The 21573-nt window shown below is 33.5% G+C and overlaps 3 protein-coding genes across 9 annotated transcripts; 1 reads left to right on the top strand and 2 right to left on the bottom strand.

Moving 5' to 3' along the window:
- Positions 1-1059: 1059 nt before the first annotated feature.
- On the top strand, positions 1060-5529 carry LOC108210850 (uncharacterized). Of its 7 annotated transcripts, XR_010290562.1 has the most exons (10): positions 1060-1316; positions 1941-2027; positions 2344-2418; positions 3154-3211; positions 3444-3503; positions 3593-3649; positions 3915-3980; positions 4054-4104; positions 4188-4283; positions 5154-5529. XR_010290562.1 is itself a non-coding variant. In XM_017382287.2 (9 exons), exons 1-8 carry the CDS (start codon positions 1185-1187, stop codon positions 4059-4061), a joined length of 543 nt encoding a protein of 180 aa, XP_017237776.1. In that variant the 5' UTR covers positions 1060-1184; the 3' UTR covers positions 4062-4104; positions 5154-5529. The 7 variants fall into 7 exon arrangements, 6 of the variants coding, with proteins under 6 accessions (XP_017237776.1, XP_063946825.1, XP_063946826.1 ...); XM_017382287.2 differs by lacking the exon at positions 4188-4283; XM_064090755.1 differs by lacking the exon at positions 4054-4104 and having other exon boundaries at positions 1072-1316; positions 4150-4283; positions 5236-5529.
- A 1635-nt stretch (positions 5530-7164) lies between these two features.
- LOC108210869 (protein ROLLING AND ERECT LEAF 2) lies at positions 7165-12245 on the bottom strand. Its single transcript, XM_017382315.2, has 5 exons — positions 10941-12245; positions 10747-10821; positions 10267-10481; positions 8168-8391; positions 7165-8050 (listed from the first exon to the last, which is right to left on the bottom strand). Exons 1-5 carry the CDS (start codon positions 11932-11934, stop codon positions 7390-7392), a joined length of 2169 nt encoding a protein of 722 aa, XP_017237804.1. The 5' UTR covers positions 11935-12245; the 3' UTR covers positions 7165-7389.
- Positions 12246-15593: 3348 nt separating this feature from the next.
- LOC108210811 (short-chain dehydrogenase ptmH) lies at positions 15594-20779 on the bottom strand. Its single transcript, XM_017382231.2, has 3 exons — positions 20281-20779; positions 18819-18978; positions 15594-16199 (listed from the first exon to the last, which is right to left on the bottom strand). The coding sequence occupies exons 1-3, from the start codon at positions 20630-20632 to the stop codon at positions 15863-15865; spliced, it is 849 nt and encodes a 282-aa protein (XP_017237720.1). The 5' UTR covers positions 20633-20779; the 3' UTR covers positions 15594-15862.
- Positions 20780-21573: the final 794 nt, after the last annotated feature.

Below are 21573 nucleotides of genomic sequence, written 5' to 3'. Positions count from 1 at the left end.
TATATGTAAAATAGTCCACATAATATGTTCAGATTGTTGTTATCTAGTATTTCCGGTTCAACGTTATATGCTAAGAAAACAAGTATTTTACAAAATACAGTTCCATCTAGAGATTTATTAACTAGGAGTAACGCAAATTCTGATCAGTTTATTGAGCAGAATATGATACTGAAGGAAGTGAGCAAAATCAAAATGACGTAATTAATGTGTTTCTGGAGAGTTTCGAGGCTCATCTTGTGCATATTAAAGTTTCATGAATAGGAACAGATTCACGTTCTTTAAAATTTCTGATACTATTGATATTTTAAGACTGACACTAATACGAGTGAATAGAAACAAATTCGCTTAGTTGGTATATCAGTCGAGCATAACTCACTATTAATACCAGATCCCACTACTGATGCCAAAAATTATGCATTAAGAACACTCAAGAGACCTTGTAATATGATTTTAAAAAAGAATAATTAGAACAATTGTTTAGAAAACTACACAATTTTTATTTCCTATTATCCCTCTATACTTGATTCTTCCCTCCAAATTTTTTGGAAGTAATTCAATCTTCTCTTTTTTTCTTATTACATTATTCATCCCAACCAAACATGCTACCGTGAAAGAACCAAATACACTATTGTGAAAGATAATTTGATAAAATTGTCACATAATCTCTTAAGAATGGAAGGAATGAAGCCCTTGGCACAAATTTGTTTATTCCCTCCTATATACTCCCTCCGTCCTTTTTTACATGTCCCTTTTGAAAAAAAAAATTGTCCCAAATTACTTGTCCACTTCTCTTTTCAAAGCAACTTTTTGTATGTTTTTTCAAAATGTAACAACTTCCAATGTTTGACTAGCATATATATATACACAACTCTATCTAATTCATTACATTTATTAGGGATAAGTATGAAAACAAGATATCCACCTAACATTTTCTTAAGATGCGTTATTTTTTCAAAAGGGACAAGTAAAAGGGGACGGAGGGAGTATATCATTTGGCAGAACTACAGTTGTAAAATAACTTTTTAAAAGCAGAAGGAATCTATGTACATCTATGTACATCTATGTACATCTATGTACATTATAATTGCTGTTGCCTCTTTGCTACAGTATTTTACCTCAGCAAAGAATTTGTCCTCCATTTTGCAATTAATTACAATGCTGCCACTGCTCTTCTATCTTTATGAATGGACAAAATACTAACACGTAGCCATCTGTTCTCTCCTTTCTGCGCCAGAACCCACGTGCTCACTCTTACGGATGTACACATACAAAATATAATTGAAGATCCACGTTATCAGTCTCGCCAAGCTTCTGCCGTAAGTTTTGTATACTGAAATGTACTTAACTGCAAACACTACACACAAATTCCAAAAATTTAAATTTGAATAAAGTGAACTCAAATAAAAAGATGAGGTATCTCTGCTGCTATCTCCTTTTCTCTCTTTTCATTCGTAATATTTCTTCCGTATGATCTCTATTCGAATTTTAATGATTTATTTGTCTTTTAATTGCACGTTAAACTTTCGTTCATGAAGTGTTTGATGATTTGCCTAAAAGAAAAGGTTAAACTTTGTCAATATTTTTTGTATATGACTATATGGGTTTTGATTAGTAAGTTGATTATGTTGTATATGCTTACACTTTTATGACTATATGGGTTTTGATTAGTAAGTTGATTATGTTGTATATGCTTATACTTTTATGTTTTGGGTGTATCTTGATTTTTTAACGATTCATGGAGTTGTGCTTCTTTATGATGGTTGTTTCCAGGTGCACAAATTTCTTTGCTTAATTTGAGTATTTAATGTTAATATAAGCAACACCGTGGTAAAGAATATAAATTTGAGTGAAACATGTAGATGTTAAATGGGTCAAATCTTTAGAGAGAAGATGATTGCTAAAGCTTGACCTGGCTAATATTTTGATGTTCATATGTGCAGAGAAGGAACGTGTATGGTGCTTGGGAGCAATATCTTGGGTTGGAGCACCCTGACAATACTCCTAAAAGAGCTTTTGCTGCAAACCAGGTATAAATTTTTGCTGTATGAGATGATATGAGGTTGGTTTATTTGTTGGATGTTTATTAAAATGCTTGGCTGATGGGGGAGATAATGCAAGCATGTTATTAATATTACAATTTTGATGATATATGTGAAATAAATTTAGGATGGTTTGGTCTAAGAAATCAAATGGGGAGTTAATTGAGGATTCACAGAATCAATTTCTTTATACATGGCTGCTCAATATTTAATTTTCAACCAGATGTAACAATTTTTTCCACTTGATTTGTAATGTGAGAATTAACACCCTTTTTTGGGTATATGTACTTTCTTGGAATTTCAGTGGAATTTTGTGTTCTTACCACTGGGAAGGCCAGAGTATTTGCTGGACTCGGATGTCGTATCCAGCCGTTCCCAGGTGCACGAATTTCTTTGCTTAATTTGAGATTTTGAGTGTTTAATGTTAATAATATAAGCAACACCCCGGTAAAGAATGTAAATTTGAGTGAAACATGTAGATGCTGCAAACCAGGTATAAATTTTTGTTCTATGAGATGATATATGAGGTTGGCTTATTTGTTGGATGTTTACTAAAATGTTTTGCTGATGGGGGAGATAATGCAAGCCTGTTATCTATGTACATTATAATTGTTGTTACGCCTTTGCTCAAGTATTCTGCCTCTGCTGAAAAATTGCCCCCCAACTTCAGTTTATTTACAACCCTGCCACCGCTTATACTTACTGCACTTGATTTATGAATGGACACAAGCTTGCCACGTTGCCATTCTTTTTCTTCTCTCCATGATGCAGTACAAGGCCACATGCACTCACTACACATACAATACAAAACACATACAAGAGAGCATTAAAGAAAATGCAAAGTTTCTGGGCGAAGCTTTCTCGCCGCCTGCAAGGACGAGCCACCACCTGCAATTTGTAATATATTATAATTTTTTAACAATTCAAATTTCAAAATTGCAAAATTCAAATTAGGGTGTAGATTAGTAGTTCTACATATTTCTGTTCTTGCTGCGTAATTTAGTTTGCAGACCATGACATATATTTGAATGGAATTGATTACCTAAAATCTGTTTTTGTTCATTACATGTTTGTTTTTTAGCTCTTTACTTGACTATAACCTGTGCTTTTGTAGGATGAAGGGGATTCCACAAGATCGTGGCACCTGTTCACCTCTGGAGATATGGTCCAAGGTTTAATTCTTGAAATTTTTCGCCTTCTGATTATTGTTTATTTCATTCGCTAATATTTTTAATAAAGCTTGCAATCTTTTGCCTTCTGAATAATGTTATCCTTAATCGCTGATGTTTCTTATCATTTCTGTCATTTTGTGGATAATGATAACATTGGTTTATAGCTTATTTTCCCCTCTGTTTTATGTGTTGAACTTCATAAAACAATTTCTTAAGAAAACCTTCATTTCAGAGTGTTCCACTGCTAAAGATCCTCAGTTTTCTGAGGATTCTGACAATGGTTATTCTTATGGTTAGTATGCCATGTACTTTTACAATTTGCCTGCTTAACAGAATCTCTAGATCAGCCAATTTTGATAGGATTTAACTTGGTTTTCACAGGTTCTTCCAGCACTGATGATGACTGCAACCCTGCTATGGATGTAGATACCGACAGTGGTTAGTGCACTTTCTTTAAAAGAAAGTGCTTGAGAAAGTTTGAGGTTGCTTAATTAAACTACTTTAATTATTATATGTTAATTTTTAATTATGTTGTAGTTACTGTGGTATTGACTATAATTAATTGGAAAGTATTGCTAGATACCTTCTCCTAATGAGGATAGAACATACCTTTTTGCGGAACTGCCAAACTGAAATTAGCAACTGAAGTTCTATCCTAGGTTGAATAAACTTTAGTATCTAAATATGGTACCATGTTGGCAAGGTGAATATGAGGAAGCGATGGAGCAAGTTGCACAGGCGATCCTGCTCAATCCTGCATTAGCTATCTGTAAGATTACTGAAATTGGTCATGTATATTAATTTATGTCGTTGCACCATGACAAGTTTGTTTGCTGCTGCAGCCTCCTGAGTCTATGGTGCTAGACCCTCACAATTTAGAGTTATGGCTAAAGGTACGAATTGCTCCATGTCTTTTAACTGTGCTTAAACTTTTGTAGGTGTCTCACTGTATGCTGCTACTCTGCAAATTTGGCAGAAAGGATCAACTGCAGATATAATATTTAAGATACCATTTTTTATAAGCCACAGTATTCACTTATGATTCTTCTCGAAGGAGATTTTATACTAACAGGTAATATTACACAGAAGTCTGCATCTTTATGAGTAATTGCCACTTTATGAAGTACATATAAGTTCATTTATGAATACCGATGAAAGTCTTTATCCCATGGATCTGCACTATTTTCTTCACAAAATATCATTCTAGACTCGCATAATTTGAATGATCACAGTACAAAAAAAACGAATAGCAGTATAGCGCGCGCACACATACACAAGGTAATGTACTATGTAGACGATGTTTTACCTTTAAATTTTAATCTCGGGATCATGACAGATCGTTTTAGACAATGTTATTTTACCACATCCTCCTGGAGCTGAAATTATAATAAGAAGATTTCAATGCTGGATAATTAAATTAAGCTATAGACTAAGTGTGGTTCTACAAGAGAATGATTTTGCTATTAAAAGAGCGAGCTATGGCAAGTGCAAAGCTGATAGTGTAATTAAACATTGTTTACCTGCTTGGGAGCTATTTAACAATTTAAAGTTAGTTTTTAGTAGAACGCCAGGAAGAAATTATAAGCAAAGTTGAGTGAAATTTATGTTTGGATGTTGAGATTGTGGTTTTTGTTATTGCAGATCCCATTAACTACTTTAATAATTGATAAATTGAGCAAATTTAATATGAACAAGACTTCTGGAAACTCATCTTATAAATTTATTTAAGCAAAAGCTGAAAATATTCACTCAAGTTGAACATACACAAGTACAGGAATTTATGTCTCTAGACAAAAAAGTAAAATGTAGACTAAATATAATGTCAAATGCAGGAATCCGTATATTCCCCTATTGTAAAATTTTGCTTGAAAAGTATATTAAGTTGGTCAGGCTCCAGACATTTAACAGGAGAGGTTTTCAGTAAATTCAATTGTATATGCAGTTCTTAAGGCCTATTTTAAAGGAAACTGCTGAAGATGAAGCTGCTGTCAATTTCCTGCTTGACGAGGTAATCTTCGCTGCAGGGACAAGTTGTCTTGATCCAAATCTTTTGGATTCTCCTGTTTTGGACAACTGATAGAAACAAAGTTGGCAAAGAATTCGGAAGAAATTCAAGTTTCACCTTAGTCAGCAGCCCTACAAAAGTTAACTTCTTCCAGATTACCTGTGCTATGCATGATGCATTAATAAAGTGACTTAATTTTAATGTCCGAGAGTTTTCAGAAGTTGCCTAAGCACGTCGATTTTTTTACTGTAGTAGAGAAGATACATATTTGTGTGTGGCCAATTTTTTTTCTATTACATTAATTTGTACTACAGATTTACAAAAAAAAAAAAAAAAGAAGAAGAGGTAACTGGAATTTTGTTGATTTACAAAACGAAAGAGGTCATTGGAATTTTTTTGTCAGGTTTATTTGGATAGTGGTGACATTTAAACTGTTTATAGTTGCATGAAATGAGAATAGTAAGGGAAAGATCATAGATGTGTGCTTTAAAACTCTGGAGTGTGGGTTGCAGGTTTTTTTTAAATTCATGACCAACACGATTGATTTAACAGCAGGTCCAACCACACTCTCTTCTTAAAAATCAATGATGATATTTGAGCAGATATGTAGTACAACAATATCACTAAGTTGAAGACAACACTCTTCGTTACATGCACGTAATTTTTATCACTTTAAATTTCGAAAATATGAATCTAACCCTTTCATACACCTTTTTAATAATATTGAATAAAATTATAAAATTTGCCTTTTGTTTAGTTGATACAATGTGATTGATTATTTCACACACAATTTTTAAATATAACAGTGAACAATATTATCTTTAAACTTTTTAAAATTATAACAATTATTATATATTTTTATTAACAAAAAATTAAAAATAATAATTGTAAATAAAAAAAATTACTACCAAACTTTTGAAGGAAGAAAAATGTATGTTAAAACATATAGAGCCTATTTGACGGGGTTTTAATCCCGGGCTTTAAGCTATTACCCACCTTCAAACTGAAAATATATATAATTAGGTAATACGTCAAAAAATGATTTAAAATTACGAATAAGACTAAAAGTGATTTAAAATCAGAAGTTCATATGATGTATTTTTTTAACAACTAAATTTATTTTCTTGGTTTTTCTACAATAAAACAAATTTTGTCACTCAAATAAATAACTTATCAAACTTATTTTAAATATTATGACTTTAATAAATCATAGATAATTTATAACATAAAATCACCTGATATTTTATTTTTAAAGTTTAAGCAAAATAAAATACTACAATTATTATATAAAAACAAATTGATGCATATTAATAACATCTAAACTACCAAAATTAAGTACTTAAGAGAAGCCCGCCTTAGGGGGCAAATATACGTTCCTATAGTGTCCTAATAACAAATGAGAGCATGCTCCAGCTTCATACTTTCCATAATGTTTTAACCTTTTTGACAACAAGGTAATACAATCAAAACTCATTTGAAATCAGTGAAGCCAACATTATGAAGCAAAGTAAATGTACAGGGTTACAAATATCTGTCACGAATGCAAGCTAAAAGAAACTGAGCCAAAAATACAGCAAATCACAACTCAAGACACGCAGACAAGATCATCAACCTTTCATCTACAAGGATTATCGGATCTTGACGATCATCAACAATCAGTAAAAGTTGACAGCCTGAAACAACTTTATATTTGGATTATAATATTTTTGTAATCGTTTCACAATGAACTCTTAATTAACCTTATCATATATTTTCGTCAGCAGCTTGAATGTTTGTAATGATTCATTAAATATGTTATCATGCTATCTAAAGAACATTGAACAAAAACTCAAGTAAAATTTCTTTTGATATTATAAAGCCCAGCAACGCGGGCATAAATACTAGTGAAAATATAAACTTCTAAGTTCTAAATTTTAAATAACACAAAATTCATTCCATTCATTCAGCCTAACCAGAAACAAGAAGACTTCCTTGTCCACTCAAAATAATAATAATCGAGGTGCATGCTAATCACAGCCGGAGAAGCACAAGACTTTAGGCATTACAGCATAATTTCTTTTTTTTGAATAGCAAAGACCATGACTAATCAACAGTTGCTCCGAAGAAAGATTGCACAACTTACAAGTATCTATTTGCAGATGAATACCAAAGCATTATAGTATTTGACAACATATTACAAGCTTATCGACCTGGGTGGTCTGTAGTTCATATATGCATTTCGAGCGGTTTCATTTTTCTGTCGAATATCTTCATACATTTTCAGTGATGCCTCAGAGAACTTGGTGAGTCTGTCAAGAACCTTTGTCAAACTACTATGTATGCTACTCAGATTTGAAGACGCGGCAGAATTCACTTCGTTCACGTCTGCTTCGATGTTCCCACTAGTATCAAGTATTGGTTGTTTGTTCTGTGGTTCCTCTTCTTGATGCTCAACAGAATGGCGCAAGTCATACAACAAGGATTTGATTGCTTCATTAAGCTCTTCAGATGGCAAATTTTGTATCCCAGCACACCAATCTCGTCCAAGAACTATTATAGGAGGGGCCACAACTCTACGAGGGGAGAATGCCCTCCTGCCCTTGGACTTTTCTCTAGGCTGCATTATACAGTTCTGCAGCCAACCATTAAGAGCTTGCACATACGAATTGTGACTGTTAATCCAGTCCGCAAAGCTCAAACCAAAACATTCCATCTCATGCTGAAGCTGGTCCATAATCTCTTGTTTTGTAACTCCCTGGGGGGTTCTCGTTGAATTTTTTGCATGGTAGGCCAAGGAGATCGTAATGTACTGTGCATGGTGGCATTCGAGCATAGCCTTCCACATCCTGACTAATCTGCATTAGGCCCAGGAATTATATGCTCATTAACTACTTTATCAGAATCCATTTGCAGGTGTACAAGGATTAAAAACCAGTAAAGGACTCAGCTAAGGGCAAAATTTTGAATCTTACCCTTGTACAAGTTCAATAAGTTGTGGCAGAAGCTCTTCATCCCTCATTTTCTCGATCCGCTTCGCTATGGAATCTACAGCATGAAGTGCCACTATAGTTCGCGAATGCAGATCTTTGATCACTGATCGGGTTTTGTCAATTATGCTGCTGCTAAGATCCTTCGCAAACTGGTGTCTAAGCTGGTCACACTTACGATCATACTCCTTCCTGATGCACTCACTAGCCTACAACAGTAAACAGCTTAAATAAGGTCAAAAGTAAATATAAAACAAATGCAAAGCAAACATGAAATTAAGGAGCACTGTTCACATTCCAAATAGCTAGTAAGTGGAATTAGTCATCATAAAAGATCTTGAAGTCATTAGATCAATTAGGCGTGTCATTAAGCCAAATTCTATGGGAAGCTTTGGCATTGTTAGATTTTTCAGAATCACAGTTACCTATTTGAATATTGTACTGGGCTTAGCCACAAATTTCTTATCGATTTGGATATTTGAAGGTAAGATATATTTGAGTCCAAAGACACAACCTAGCAGGGTAGACATCAATCAAATTCAGAAAAATGAGACTTGGCAAAAGAAAACAAAACTAGACATATGTATGGGAATAACCGAACAATATCGGCAAAATGTCCTCATTCTCTATCTATCAAATTGAGAAAGACGTGACTTGCAAAAAAGAAAAACTAGACAGATGGAAATAGCCGAACAGTCAATGTAAAATGTTCACATACAGACATCCTCTCATAATAATCTTTTGTTGGCAACAAAGGTTGAGGATTCAAACCTTAGTGGAGGCATTTTTGCCTGAGTATTTAAAGTTTGGTAATCAAACTTTACTTAAAAATTATATCCAATACAATGGGTCATGTTCAAGAGAAAACCATTAGAGCGAGAACTCATAGAACCCTTACCTTATTTCTAGTATTAGTTAGGGTTCTGCAGCAGAACTTCACATGCAAAAAATGTCAATATCTTTGAATTATGTTTTAAAATTATTTTTGAACACACACAACGATGAAAAAACATGAAAAAAACATGTATTTAGATTAAGATCCTAAAAATTTATTTAAACTTTAGGGTTCTGCAGCAGAACTTGTGTATTTAGATTTAGATCCTAAAAATCTATTTAAAATTTAGGATTCTGCAGCAGAACCTTAGTGGTTCTCTGGTTCTATTTTAAGGATTGATTCTCTGTTGAGCGCGACCCCCAATATATAATTAGACTATTTGGTTGTCACCGGGTCACACATGCTAAAAATAAGGATTAAAAATAACTAAAATATAATAGAAAAAACAAAACAAATAAAAAACATGTAATAAATAATATTTAATCATGCATATATTTCTTAATAAAAATATAACTGAGAAAGTAAAACAATTTAGAATAATACACTAATCATGTTTGATAGAAACATAAATAAGGAAAAAGAACTAAATCAAAAATAATAATATAATAATATTCCAATATTTTCAAAACATGCATGCATCTAAAATGGAAACATAAGTAACAAATTTTTCTTTAAAATTTTTAATACATCTTAACAGTATATAAGTATATTTAAAATTTTATTATGAGAACAAAAATACATATAAAATAAAATATTAATATTAAAATATTAGTAAAAATATATCAAAAGTAGGAACAATTATCCAATATAATAAAAGACAATATTCTTTTCTTATAAGTGGCAAGTAATAACTAACTTTGTTTATAACAGATAAAAAATATTCAAAAATTGATATTCTAAAATTTTTATAATATATTGGCATTGAACATGTTGCCCAGATAAACGATACACGGAATCATGTTACCCGGAATCATCATTTTTCCTCGAGTACCTGTCTTAGACACTAGTCACTCAGACAGGTCTTCATAGCCCAAAACCAATAAAAAATTTAATTTTTGTAATTTGCAGAGTCCGATACTTAGACACTTATCCATATTGGACACTTCCAACCAAGTTTGGGTAACAAAAAAATATGCAACTCACAACATTATCAGAACTAAAAAATTTCCAGTACCAGAGGTTCACGACAATATAATTAAAATTACAGGATAAAAATGACTAAAATTACGGATGATGAAGATACACATACCTTCACCTCATCGTAGAGTTTCCTCTCCCATGCATACATTCTATCCAAGGTGGATGAATGGCTTCCTGCAATCATGCAAAACTCTTCAGCAAATTCACTACCACTGTCATCGTTGTCGTCTTTTGACGCTGTAGCAAGAGGACTTCTTGAGGAAGATGATCGTGCAGATGTTGAGCGGTTCCATGTTATGACCTTTGTCACATTGCGTGAATGTTCTAGTATATTTTCCAAATAAGAGAAAATGGTATTAAAGCACCGGTACTCAGGCTTATTAAACAAATAGATTACTGCATGTCAAAAGGCTAAACTTCAAGACTTGGGGAAAGTTGAATAGACTCAACAGCACATAACTGAGAACTAGAAAATTACATCTAGTCTAACAAACTTGTTGTTAAGATGTATACATATAATCAACAAATCGAGCAGGCATTAATAATAAATGAGGACTGATACGTGTAGTTCATTAAAAACCAAGCTTACCGTGAGAAACCAATGGAGCTCCTCCACAACAATTTGGAGTTAACATTTCCAGAAAACCCATGCCACTTGATTTTCCTGAGAATTAAATTACCAATGACATGAAATTTAATAGTTTAAAATGACAAATAATTGACACCAGCAATTGCTTTCTACATAAATAATATACATCAGTGCCAAGTGGTTGACCTATTTACCTCCGGCTTCGGAATATCCAATCCGAATTTTGTTTGCCTCAAGCATCCTAGAGACCTCTCTCCCACACTCAGATGCTCTAAAGAAGCGATTCTCGATATCCTTTATGCTAGATAGAAAATCTTTAGCTCTATGAGTGATGAAATCTGAAGGATCCTCCCTCTGTGAACACGTCGCTTTCCCGACCAAAGCCTTGTCCATCGTCGAACCAGATTGTTCTGCAGCAGCTCTGCCACTTAACATTGCAGCTGACCCACCCATATTATTGTCATCAGTAAGCACCCTCACTTCATCACGTATTTGCTGAGCTTTGAACAAATCACTCCCCTCAGATTTAGCTCTACCAAGTCGATCACTTGGAGGTGTTGAACTACAAGAAACTTGTTGCTCTTTTTTGCCCACTTGTGAATCTCCATTATCAACATCAACCTCACCGTCCCTCTCATTCATTTGCCCATACATTTTCACATCATCAAAATCGACATTCTCCATATTCTGTCGAATAAAACTAAAGCTCTCATCAGTAGGATCAAAATAATCCCAAGTAGAAGCCGAGTCATGAAAAGGCGGTGGAGGGGGCCGCACCGGAAACGACATAGACTCATTATCATCAACATAACCAGCACTACTAGGTAGACTAACACTAACAGTGACAACACTAGTACCCCCTGATCTCATATAACTTAATCTCTCTACAGGGGTTTCAGCAGGCAATGGGGAATCAAAAGCAGCCGCATTGTGAGAGGGAGACAACGAAGGATACGAGGAAGGTGACATAGTCTTATCAACATCAGTAGACAGACAAGAATCATTAATTACTTGAGCTTCTGCGAAGTGACGCAGCGCAACACCAATATTCTTGAGAGATTGAATGTAGGCAACATGAGAAGCAGCAAAATTGTACCTTGAATCGATAGCTGCTTTGATGAATCTTTTCCTCTCTTTGCACAATCTCAAGGCCTCGCTCCTCTCAGCTTTAGAACTGGTGGCACCCATTTGAGAAAAAGAGCTACACAATCATTATCTATCAAAATCAATCAATCTTTCTTAAACCCCGTAACCTAAAAACCCTTAACAGAACAAACTACACAGTGTTGAAGTGAGTAGAAAATGAGATGGAGAGTAGATTGAGAAATCAAGGAATCAGAGTATTTGCGGCGAATCAGTTGAAATTAGGGTGTCTGAGCAAATTCAATAAAATAGAAAAAGCAGACAGGGGAATCTCATTTACATACAAGATGATGAGTCAGGACTGGGGTGTTTTGCAATTGCAAGGGTAGGGGTTTTTGCATTGGGTTGCGTGCAGGCAGATTAATACAAATACAATACCGGCTTTATACTAAGGACTACTATACAACTAATGTGTAAAATTACTCTCTAGTGGCAGACAGAGATCTTGTGTAGTTGTGTGGGTATATTCAGCTGGTTTTATTGTTGCATACTTTGCATCGCAGTGTTTTTTTTAAAAGGGTTTTTTCTTGTGCGTGTCTGAGAGCACAAAATAAAATTTGAATTTGATGAGTTAGATTTTAATAGGTAAAATTGACATAAATATAAGGTGTCATTTATATTTATGATCAGATAATTAATAAAAATACACAAAATTTGTAGAAGTTAATGTTTATTGTGTTCTCATGATACACCATAAAAAACTGTTTTTAAAATAATGTGTAAGATATATATCTAATTTTGTGTATACTCGTGAATCATGATCTCGTTATTAGTGTGTAAAATCAATCAAAATAATCAATAAAATTTGGGACATTTCTTTTGAAATTATATTCGATATACGTAACATGTTCCGGTATTAATAGATACCATATTAAGTTAGAACTTAGAACTCATATAAAATCATTAGATTATTGTTAAATCAATGTTCATGATCAAATACTGCATTTAATATTAGTTATTTAATTTCCTTTTTACTTGATTGTAGATAATTAATGAGTGCATTAATTTTATGTATCAGAATTTAATATTACATTCTAATCAAATTACTTGTTACTCTCCCTCCAATGTTTTGCAGCAGTATTTCCAATGTACTGCAGCAATATCAGTATAGTTATTTAAGAGCATCTCCAACGGCGTTGGCTATAATCATTGGCTAAATTGGACCTGTAAGACATTATGTAAAATTTGTTGAACCTGTAAGACATTTTGCTTCAATGGTACTGGCTATATTGGTTGGCTATAATTTAAAAATAGTATGTTATTAATATTTTAAATTGTTAAAATAGAATATATCAGTTCAATATAGTAATAAATGATGTACAATCTTTTTACAGATTTTCTTACAGACCTGTAGAGGTTCAACAAATTTAGCCATCCATAGGAGGTTGGCTAAATTTATAGACAACAGCTGAGCATGGTTGGAGTTGAGGTTTTGGAGCTGTTGGCTAAATTTTTTTATTTTAGGTATGCCACCTCACCTTTTAGCCAAGGGCTTTAGATGGTTGGAGATGCTCTAAGAGCATCTCCAACGGTGTTGGTTATATTCGTTGGCTAAATTAGACCTGCAAGACATTATGTAAAATTTGCTGAACCTGTAAGACATTTTGCTTCAATGGTATTGGCTATACTGGTTGGCTATAATTTAAAAATAGTATGTTATTAATATTTTAAATTGTTAAAATAGAATATATCAGTTTAATATGGTAATAAATGATGTGTAATTTTCCTACAGATTTCTTACAGACCTGTAGAGGTTCGACAAATATAGCCATCCATAGGAGGTTGGCTAAAATTATAGACAACAGATTAGTGTGGTTGGAGTGCTATTTTTTCAGGACGTTGGCTATATTTTTTAGTTTTGGAATGCCAACTCATTTTTTAGCCAAGGGCTTTGTATGGTTGGAGATGCTCTAATAATATTATTTTATAATGTTTAATGTACTATAACAGTATTTGCGTTGCCTACAAAAATATTACATATAAAATCAATTTTTATTATATTAATATATGTTCCGCAGCAGTATGATTTGATAATTCGTATTTAAAATCTTTATACAAATATTCAGCAGCAGTACAAGCCTACAAGTTATATGGTTAAATTATATAATTTAAGAAGTTTACATTAATCATGGAATTAAATGTTGTTATTTAATGAAGGTTCTAAGGTTCAAGACTAAGAGGTTCTATGTAGAACTCAACCATATAAATATATATCGGCTTTTCTATGGTGTGCCCATGGGCACACAATAAGCGCTAACATCTATGAGTTTGGTGCATTCTTATTGGTCATGTAATCATAAATATGGATGACCCCCATGCATTTACATCAATCCAACCAATCAAAATCCACTTAATTCATCAAATTTTGTGTATATTGTGTGCCCTTGGGCACACATTAGAAAGACCCTATATATATATATATATATATATATATATATATATATATATATATATATATATATATATATATATATATATATATATATAATCTTACTCCAATAGAAACCAAATTAGCCTAAAAACTAAAAACCAGTTTATGGACATTTTTTTATCACTATTTTTAACTACAGAAATCACTAATTTGTACATAACATATCACTAATTTATATATAGCATATCTCGCGCATATATATATATATAGGGTAGCACTCCATAGCATTCCCTCTTATATGGAGTTACGTAGCACACCATTATAAATATATACATAATATATATTCTAATATATTTTTTCATGAAATATAATTGCAAATTTTGATTATTAAACCGAAAACGAAGTTATACAATTTTTTTATTCCAAAGATCATCCAAAATTATGCAATATCTCAACATGATTCTATAGCAGAATAATAATCATCCAGAATTATTCTGTTGTAGAATCAGTTTCGAAAATATACTTTTTTTCATCAAATTTTAAGTGTTAAATTACTTAAAATAGACATATTTTATAGTATTTTATATTAGAATCACGTTTTATATTTATTCTATAACAGAATTTATAATAAAATTGATGATTTATAATGGCGCGCTATGTAACTCCATATAAGGAGTCCTTCTTTGGAATGTTGGCCTATATATATATATATATATATATATATATATATATATATATGTATATGTATACATATATGCAACGTATATGACCATCATCTTTATCCAAATCGTGATAATGGACCTCTTACCACCATTATCATACGTTTCTATGACTTTCCACCATTATCTATCATCATCAATAGTCACATACACTTTTCATCATAACTTACAAAACTAACGACTACTTCCCATTATCATACAACTTGTCTTGCGGCTTCCTACCGCCAAGAACCTTCATACGGATGAAATTGATCATCTATAATCAATTATCAATAGTTTAGATAGGTAGATATTCTCAATTTTAATAATAAAAATCGTTGTTTACATACTATATAAAAACAGTGATTAGTGCAGTATAAATTAGTGATACCCGTAGTTATAAATAGTGGTAGGAAAACTGGTTTCTAGTTTTTATTTTAAGAGTGGTTTCTATTTGATCATGAGCCTATATATAATTCAGATAATGACACAGTCATATTACTAATTTTAATTGGACAATTTATCTTATTATTATTATTAATATAAATGGAATTAATGAAAAATTGTCAAACTAAAATTTTATGAGACTAGTTTTTAGTTCTCTAGTATTTCGAATTACACAAAGTCACCGAAGATGAACGAAAGCAAAAGCGGAAAAACCAATTCACTTCCTTCCATTGTGTGTGCTGTGTGCATCATACTATTATGAAATATAGAGTTCCGTCAATTCTATTTTCTGCGCCGGACATGAGAATTGAAACCTTAATTTTATATAGACCGCCCGACCCCACCCCCAAAAAAAAAAAATATACTCGTAATAATCTCTATCATTGTTCCATAAATTCTTGGGCATTGCTTCCTTTTTTTGTGCCACCATATAGTGTACAAAACCAATAACAGGACGTCAACACTTCATTGCCTTTTTCAGAAGGAAATCCTTAATAAATATCGGCAGATGGTACATAATTGCCATTATCGTTGAGAACTGACCAGAAGAAAACCAGGCGGGCGGGTTCTTCTTCAGGACTGCAGCAACCACCTTATTAGCAAACTCCTCAGAAGGGGTTGACTTTGAGCTTTGAGAGAAGTAGGCTCTTTTTCGGATTGCTTCTTCAAATGGCTTGTACAATATCCATTCAGGCATACGACTATAGTTGGCTATAGCAGCATTACCAATGTTCGACTTAATAGCTCCTGGGACAACATTAATAACATCAATCCCAAAAGGCCTGAGCTCCAATCTGCAGAAGAGATATAATCACAAAATCATTATAAATTTACAACTGCACCTTTTTCTATATATGCCAGCAGAGGGCTGCTAACATCCAAATGCTAGGTAATCATATTATATTCAAGAGATTGTAACTATCATTTTACTATTACTATATTAGTAAAAATACCTAGACAACCAGTATAAACTGCATACAAAATTTTTGGTTTGGCTAAGTTTGTTTAAAGTATTTATCTCTCTCCTTGCCATGGTTCCATTTCTGTTACATGTTATCACTCTGCACCTTCTTAACTTCTCAATCCAAATCGTTTAGAAGTTGGGCCATCCAATAAAGACCCGATGAAGCAAATGGCCCCAAAGCCCACTACTTATTTCCAAGTGAACCGAAACCATGTATGCCAGAGGCACCACAGGCAGTACTGAGCAAAAGTATCACAATTCATAAAGATTAGAATATAGAATACCAGCAGTGTTGTTTAAGGTGCATATAAGAAAGAGCAAGACCCCGATTTGAGGCACGACTACCGAAGCGCCATTAATCACACGCCTTTTGGCCAAAAAAACAATTACTCGCAGATTTAACAAATAAGTAAAACCAAACATAGTGTTAACATTCAAACATAATAAAGAGCATAAATAACATGATAATAGTGCTAATAATTAAGCCTTAATCAATAAGGTTCTCTAATTCGAAAGCTGCAGTGTGATCTAGGTATCTAGCTCAATCTCAGGCCCCTCAAATTCTCGTTCTTCCTCTTCCTCTTCATCATTTTCATCTATTAGACTTGAAGAAGAAGCTCTATGCGTTGCATTTAAGGTGTATGTGCCTCTTGTCAAGAACATACATACATGCGTATGTATATACTAAGAAGTGAGAAGAAGGCTTACTTGTAGATGTGCAGCTGCTGAGATGTTAAGAGAACAAGAGTTGAGCGGCTGACATTTGAGAGATGAAACCCTAACGTGGGTTTTTTCTCCTTTTAAGTTTTAACCTTTTTTTTAGGGGTATTCCATTTTATGAGCGCCAAAACATCCGTTCATAATATTATGCGCTTTTCTCATAATTTTATAATTTTGCATAGGGTGTGAGGGGATGAGGAGCGGAACCCATGACTTACATGGGACTAATAAACCCTCAACCTTAGTATCGTTCTTTTTTCTCTTTAATCTATTTTTTGGCTGATTGTAATGTCTTTACTCTTTAGAAATCAAGTTCACCTCAGACACAAGAAAATTGCAGAAGCTTATAGAGCAATACTGACCTCTCAGCTTTGTCCAACTTAGACCCAAAAACTGACCACAGAACACTAGCCGGCATGGACAAAGTAAACGACCATGGCACAGCTTTTCACCCATGAAGTTGAAAACGCCACACTTAAGGAGAGCAGCCCAAGGTTCTTGAGATATTCAATGAATGTGTGAAGTTTAACGGGTACAATACATCTACAAGTGCAAATTTCACCCCTTTGACTGGGATAGTCAGAATATAGTACCACTATTTGACCTCAGAATCGATATATTCATGGAAGGCCATTATGAATGAAATGAGACTTCATTCCTCCAAGCAACCTCGAGTATAAACAACTGACATATTCACTCATTCAACCTTGACGATGAAGGTCCGATGCGATTGACAATTTTATCCTTCAGAGTTGAGGGTATCCTTGTGAGGAGAATTTTTATTTAGGGTATAAAAGGGAGAGTTTGCAAGGAATAGTCATTAGAGGTAAAATTGTCGTATTATATAATGTTGCTACTAAATGAAATGACTAAGGTTCAATCTTTTGCGACTACAAAAAAGTAACTTAGTATTATTGTTAAAAGAAAGAAAATCAAAATTTTAGTATTAGAATTGAATAAGTATATATATCAAAATTAAATAATAACAATAAGTTGGAGAGAGAGATGAGATGATCGTAAGTCCCCCTCTTGTCATCTTGGTAAGCTCAAAATAAATAGCGCAAGGAACTTAATGTAGGATGGAATAGTGTGTGGTCTTCAATGGCATTTCAAGAAAGGTCAAGATCAAGAGTTTGGTCTTGACAAAAAAACCCTCAAAAATTTTGGTTCCTGGTGAAAAAAATATCTATAGTTCCCTAAGGTTCAGTTCCTCATTAAAAAAAACTTGATATATATATATATATATATATATATATATATAGATATAGATATATTAATAATCTACTCAGTCCATCACAACATCATATTAAGAATTATACTAAAATCTAACTGTAGGAGAAGACAACATTTTAATCTGAAGAAACAATACTTTAGGTTTAAGTAAAGACTTCGAAGAAACAACAAATCCATGACCTACGGCAACCAAAATGAAAGACGTTACCTTTCCCAATCTGCATAGTTTCAAATCAGCCGGGTAAATGAAAATACAACCAATAGACGGAAACATGGGAAAAGGTCGACAGAAGTGCAACACTTATGTGAGAATTATATAGTAAACTAATTAAAGATCTAACAAAAAACAAGCATATGAAGAACAAAATATTATCTATGTGAAGTTTATAATAACTGTATGTACTTAAGTAACTTGGTGATGATATTTAGGGGGTTGAGAAGGTTGCTAGCACGCATACAGATAATTTATTAGCAAAAGTGAGAGCGAGAGGCAAACCTTAACGTATCAGTCAGAGAATGCAATGCAGCTTTGGATCCACTGTAAGCACCTGCCCATGGTCCAGCACCTAAAGCAATCACACTACCCATGTTCACAATCTTTCCTTTCTTTCTAGATGCCATATGAGGGACCACGGCCTGAACCATTCTGATGGTACCTATACAAGACATGATTGAAGGAACATATTAAACTTGCCATGTCTATAAAACCAGAAGATATGGTCTCTAGTGGTTAGGTATCCAGCATATTTCTTTAAACTAACAACAAATGGAAACAAGCCTAAAATTCTTTTTAAAGTTGTAGTCTAATTATGGAGTCAATATATGCAGGTGCCCAATTTGATTAAAGAAGAAACAATGATTAGCACAAAAGAAATGTACTAAACACAATGAGAATACTCAGCACTCCTGCTGCATAGTCGCTAGACTCGCCACCTCCATTTTACCATATCTGACTACACACAATCGTCACCGTTTTGCGTCTTATTCTCAAGTCTGCAACAATTTTAGGCACATCTTCATCTGTACTTTGGCAGGAATCTAGAAAAAAATTCATTTCCTTAAATAGGTATATGATGAACTTAATACAAACCCATGCCAACACTCTCATAAGAGAGGTGGATGAACCTTTTTTTACTTATTTGTGAGAATGGTAACTGAGAATGAAGGATGACGGTGTGTTGGTGAAGATGGAGGTGGAAACATGATGTCCATGGAGCTGGAGAAGAGATAAGAGTAACAATGAGTTTTAAAGAAGACAAAAGGATATTTAAAAAGGCATCTTTTGAGGCACACTGCTTTTATCATAGTAAACTTGTTACTATAACCATATCATCGATACTCGATGTTGAAGTCTGATTCAAACCGTAACTATTCAAATTTTTGAGGAAATTTGCGAAAATATCCATGTTGTCAAACTTATTTTCAAAAATACGGTCGAAGTTGCAACTAAGGTTGCAACACAGTTCATTTACAGTTGATTTTCGGGTTACTGGCATTGCAAATGAGGTTGCACCGTATTTTTGAAAATAATTTCTACAACTTGGGTAATTTTTAAAAAAAACCCAATTTTTTTTCCCCCAGATTACTGAATCAAGGCAAAACCCCAAAATTCACTAAAAACACACAAAATGAAATCACTGATATCATGTAAGACGGGCAGCTAGTAATGATATGGTTGTACATTCGTCAATAAATGATGATCACATCTGAGATTTATGAGGAAAATTTAAGGTGCCCTGTATGTACCAAAAACTTTAACATAACTCCACTCAAACTGACATTGTGTTGATAATTGATCTTAGATTGTATGTGGCAAAAAAATCCATAGTTATAAGAGGCAAGTCTCAAGGAAAGTGAACACAGACAACGAAGCTAGTTACTAAGAAGTGTAATTGAAGGAGCATAAGCAAAAGGGCTAGTTTAGTCGAAATTATAAAGTAGGAGGAGGAATGTAATACCGAAGACATTAGTATCAAAAGTGTGTTGAAGTTCAGACAAGGGAATTTCAGCGAGAGGCGCAACACACTGAACACCAGCATTGTTGACCAGAATATCAATTCTACCAAACTTTTCCATAACACTGGAGACAAGTTCGTTCACACTTTGATCAGATAAGACGTCGAGCTCCTCCAGATGATAATTGGGATTATCGTGATCTAGATCAGCCATGGAAGATAACGACCGAGCTGTGGCAACTACGAGGCACTTTTCGCCGCCGAATGCGCGTGCCAGTGCGTTTCCGATGCCGCCGCTGGAGCATCCGGTGATCACAACCACCTGCTGCTGCGACTGGGACTCATCTTGCTCCATCTTTACAAGTCCCTCTTCTGCTAGTACAGGAGTACTGAGCGCGATTGGATGGATAGTCAAGCGGGGTTTTATCCTGAAGCTGTCCCGAGAGCACGGGATACGGCGTTTAATTCTCCGTCGTCCTGAAAAATATTACTACTTTAGAATTTCCCCACCCCGAAAAATATTAAAATATATACTTATATTTAAAAAATAAAAATTTAAAAATGTTACAAATGAAAAAAGGTATGTAATGTTAAAATTTTGTTCCACATAAAAACACTATTACAGATAAATCAATTGTTAAGAAATTAAAATTAAAAGATGGGAATCAAATAATCTGAATATTATAAAGGATCATGGTCTCGGATATATTGTCGGGGACGTTTTAGATAATACTTAAGTTCTCGATCGTTGGATTGGATGAATATCCACCAACCAAGATTAAAAAGCGCGGAACATGTTAAAACTTTGTTATAATCCTGACCGTCTGACAATCCTGAAGCAATATTTTATTTAAGAGGTTCGTGGCAATCATATGCCGAGGGAAAAGAACCTAGATATCAAAAATCTGATGGTATTTTGGTGAGATTTCAAAAAACTTAAAATACACTGAAGAATTCTATAAAATCCATCATTTTATGAAATGCAAAAAAATCCATCAGCATTTGAATACCATCAGAATTTAATGGATTTTAAACAATCCCAATTGAATACCATCGGATTTTAAAGTATAATTTAAAATCTCAATTGAATATCACCGGATTTTGTAGCATAATTTAAAATTCCAATTGAATACCTCAAAATTTTAATGGATTTCATACAATCTCAATCGAATACCCTCGGATTTCATGAATGCAAAAAAATGCTTTAAAATCTCAATCCAATACACCCTTCTTATAATTTATGTCCTAGATATCACAGTTCAAGAAAATGGCAGCAAAAATCATTAAGCAAAAATG

Source organism: Daucus carota, chromosome 3 (genome assembly GCF_001625215.2).
Source record: "Daucus carota subsp. sativus chromosome 3, DH1 v3.0, whole genome shotgun sequence".
NCBI lineage: Eukaryota > Viridiplantae > Streptophyta > Magnoliopsida > Apiales > Apiaceae > Daucus > Daucus carota.
Note: the sequence above shows the minus strand (reverse complement) of the source record. Positions and strands in the feature narration are given on the sequence as shown.

Excerpts from the sequence above, each read along its gene's own strand:
- LOC108210850 (XM_064090755.1), top strand. The coding sequence starts at position 1,185 with ATGGACAAAATACTAACACGTAGCCATCTGTTCTCTCCTTTCTGCGCC. Across the intron at positions 2,028-2,343 it reads GAGCTTTTGCTGCAAACCAG|TGGAATTTTGTGTTCTTACC; the intron begins GTATAAATTTTT and ends TTGGAATTTCAG. Across the intron at positions 2,419-3,153 it reads TCGTATCCAGCCGTTCCCAG|GATGAAGGGGATTCCACAAG; the intron begins GTGCACGAATTT and ends GTGCTTTTGTAG.
- LOC108210869 (XM_017382315.2), bottom strand. The coding sequence starts at position 11,934 with ATGGGTGCCACCAGTTCTAAAGCTGAGAGGAGCGAGGCCTTGAGATTG. Across the intron at positions 10,482-10,746 it reads AGCTCCATTGGTTTCTCACG|AACATTCACGCAATGTGACA; the intron begins GTAAGCTTGGTT and ends AAAATATACTAG. Across the intron at positions 8,051-8,167 it reads CTTATTGAACTTGTACAAGG|ATTAGTCAGGATGTGGAAGG; the intron begins GTAAGATTCAAA and ends GGCCTAATGCAG.
- LOC108210811 (XM_017382231.2), bottom strand. The coding sequence starts at position 20,632 with ATGGAGCAAGATGAGTCCCAGTCGCAGCAGCAGGTGGTTGTGATCACC. Across the intron at positions 18,979-20,280 it reads TTTTGATACTAATGTCTTCG|GTACCATCAGAATGGTTCAG; the intron begins GTATTACATTCC and ends TGTCTTGTATAG. Across the intron at positions 16,200-18,818 it reads TCTCTGACTGATACGTTAAG|ATTGGAGCTCAGGCCTTTTG; the intron begins GTTTGCCTCTCG and ends TCTCTTCTGCAG.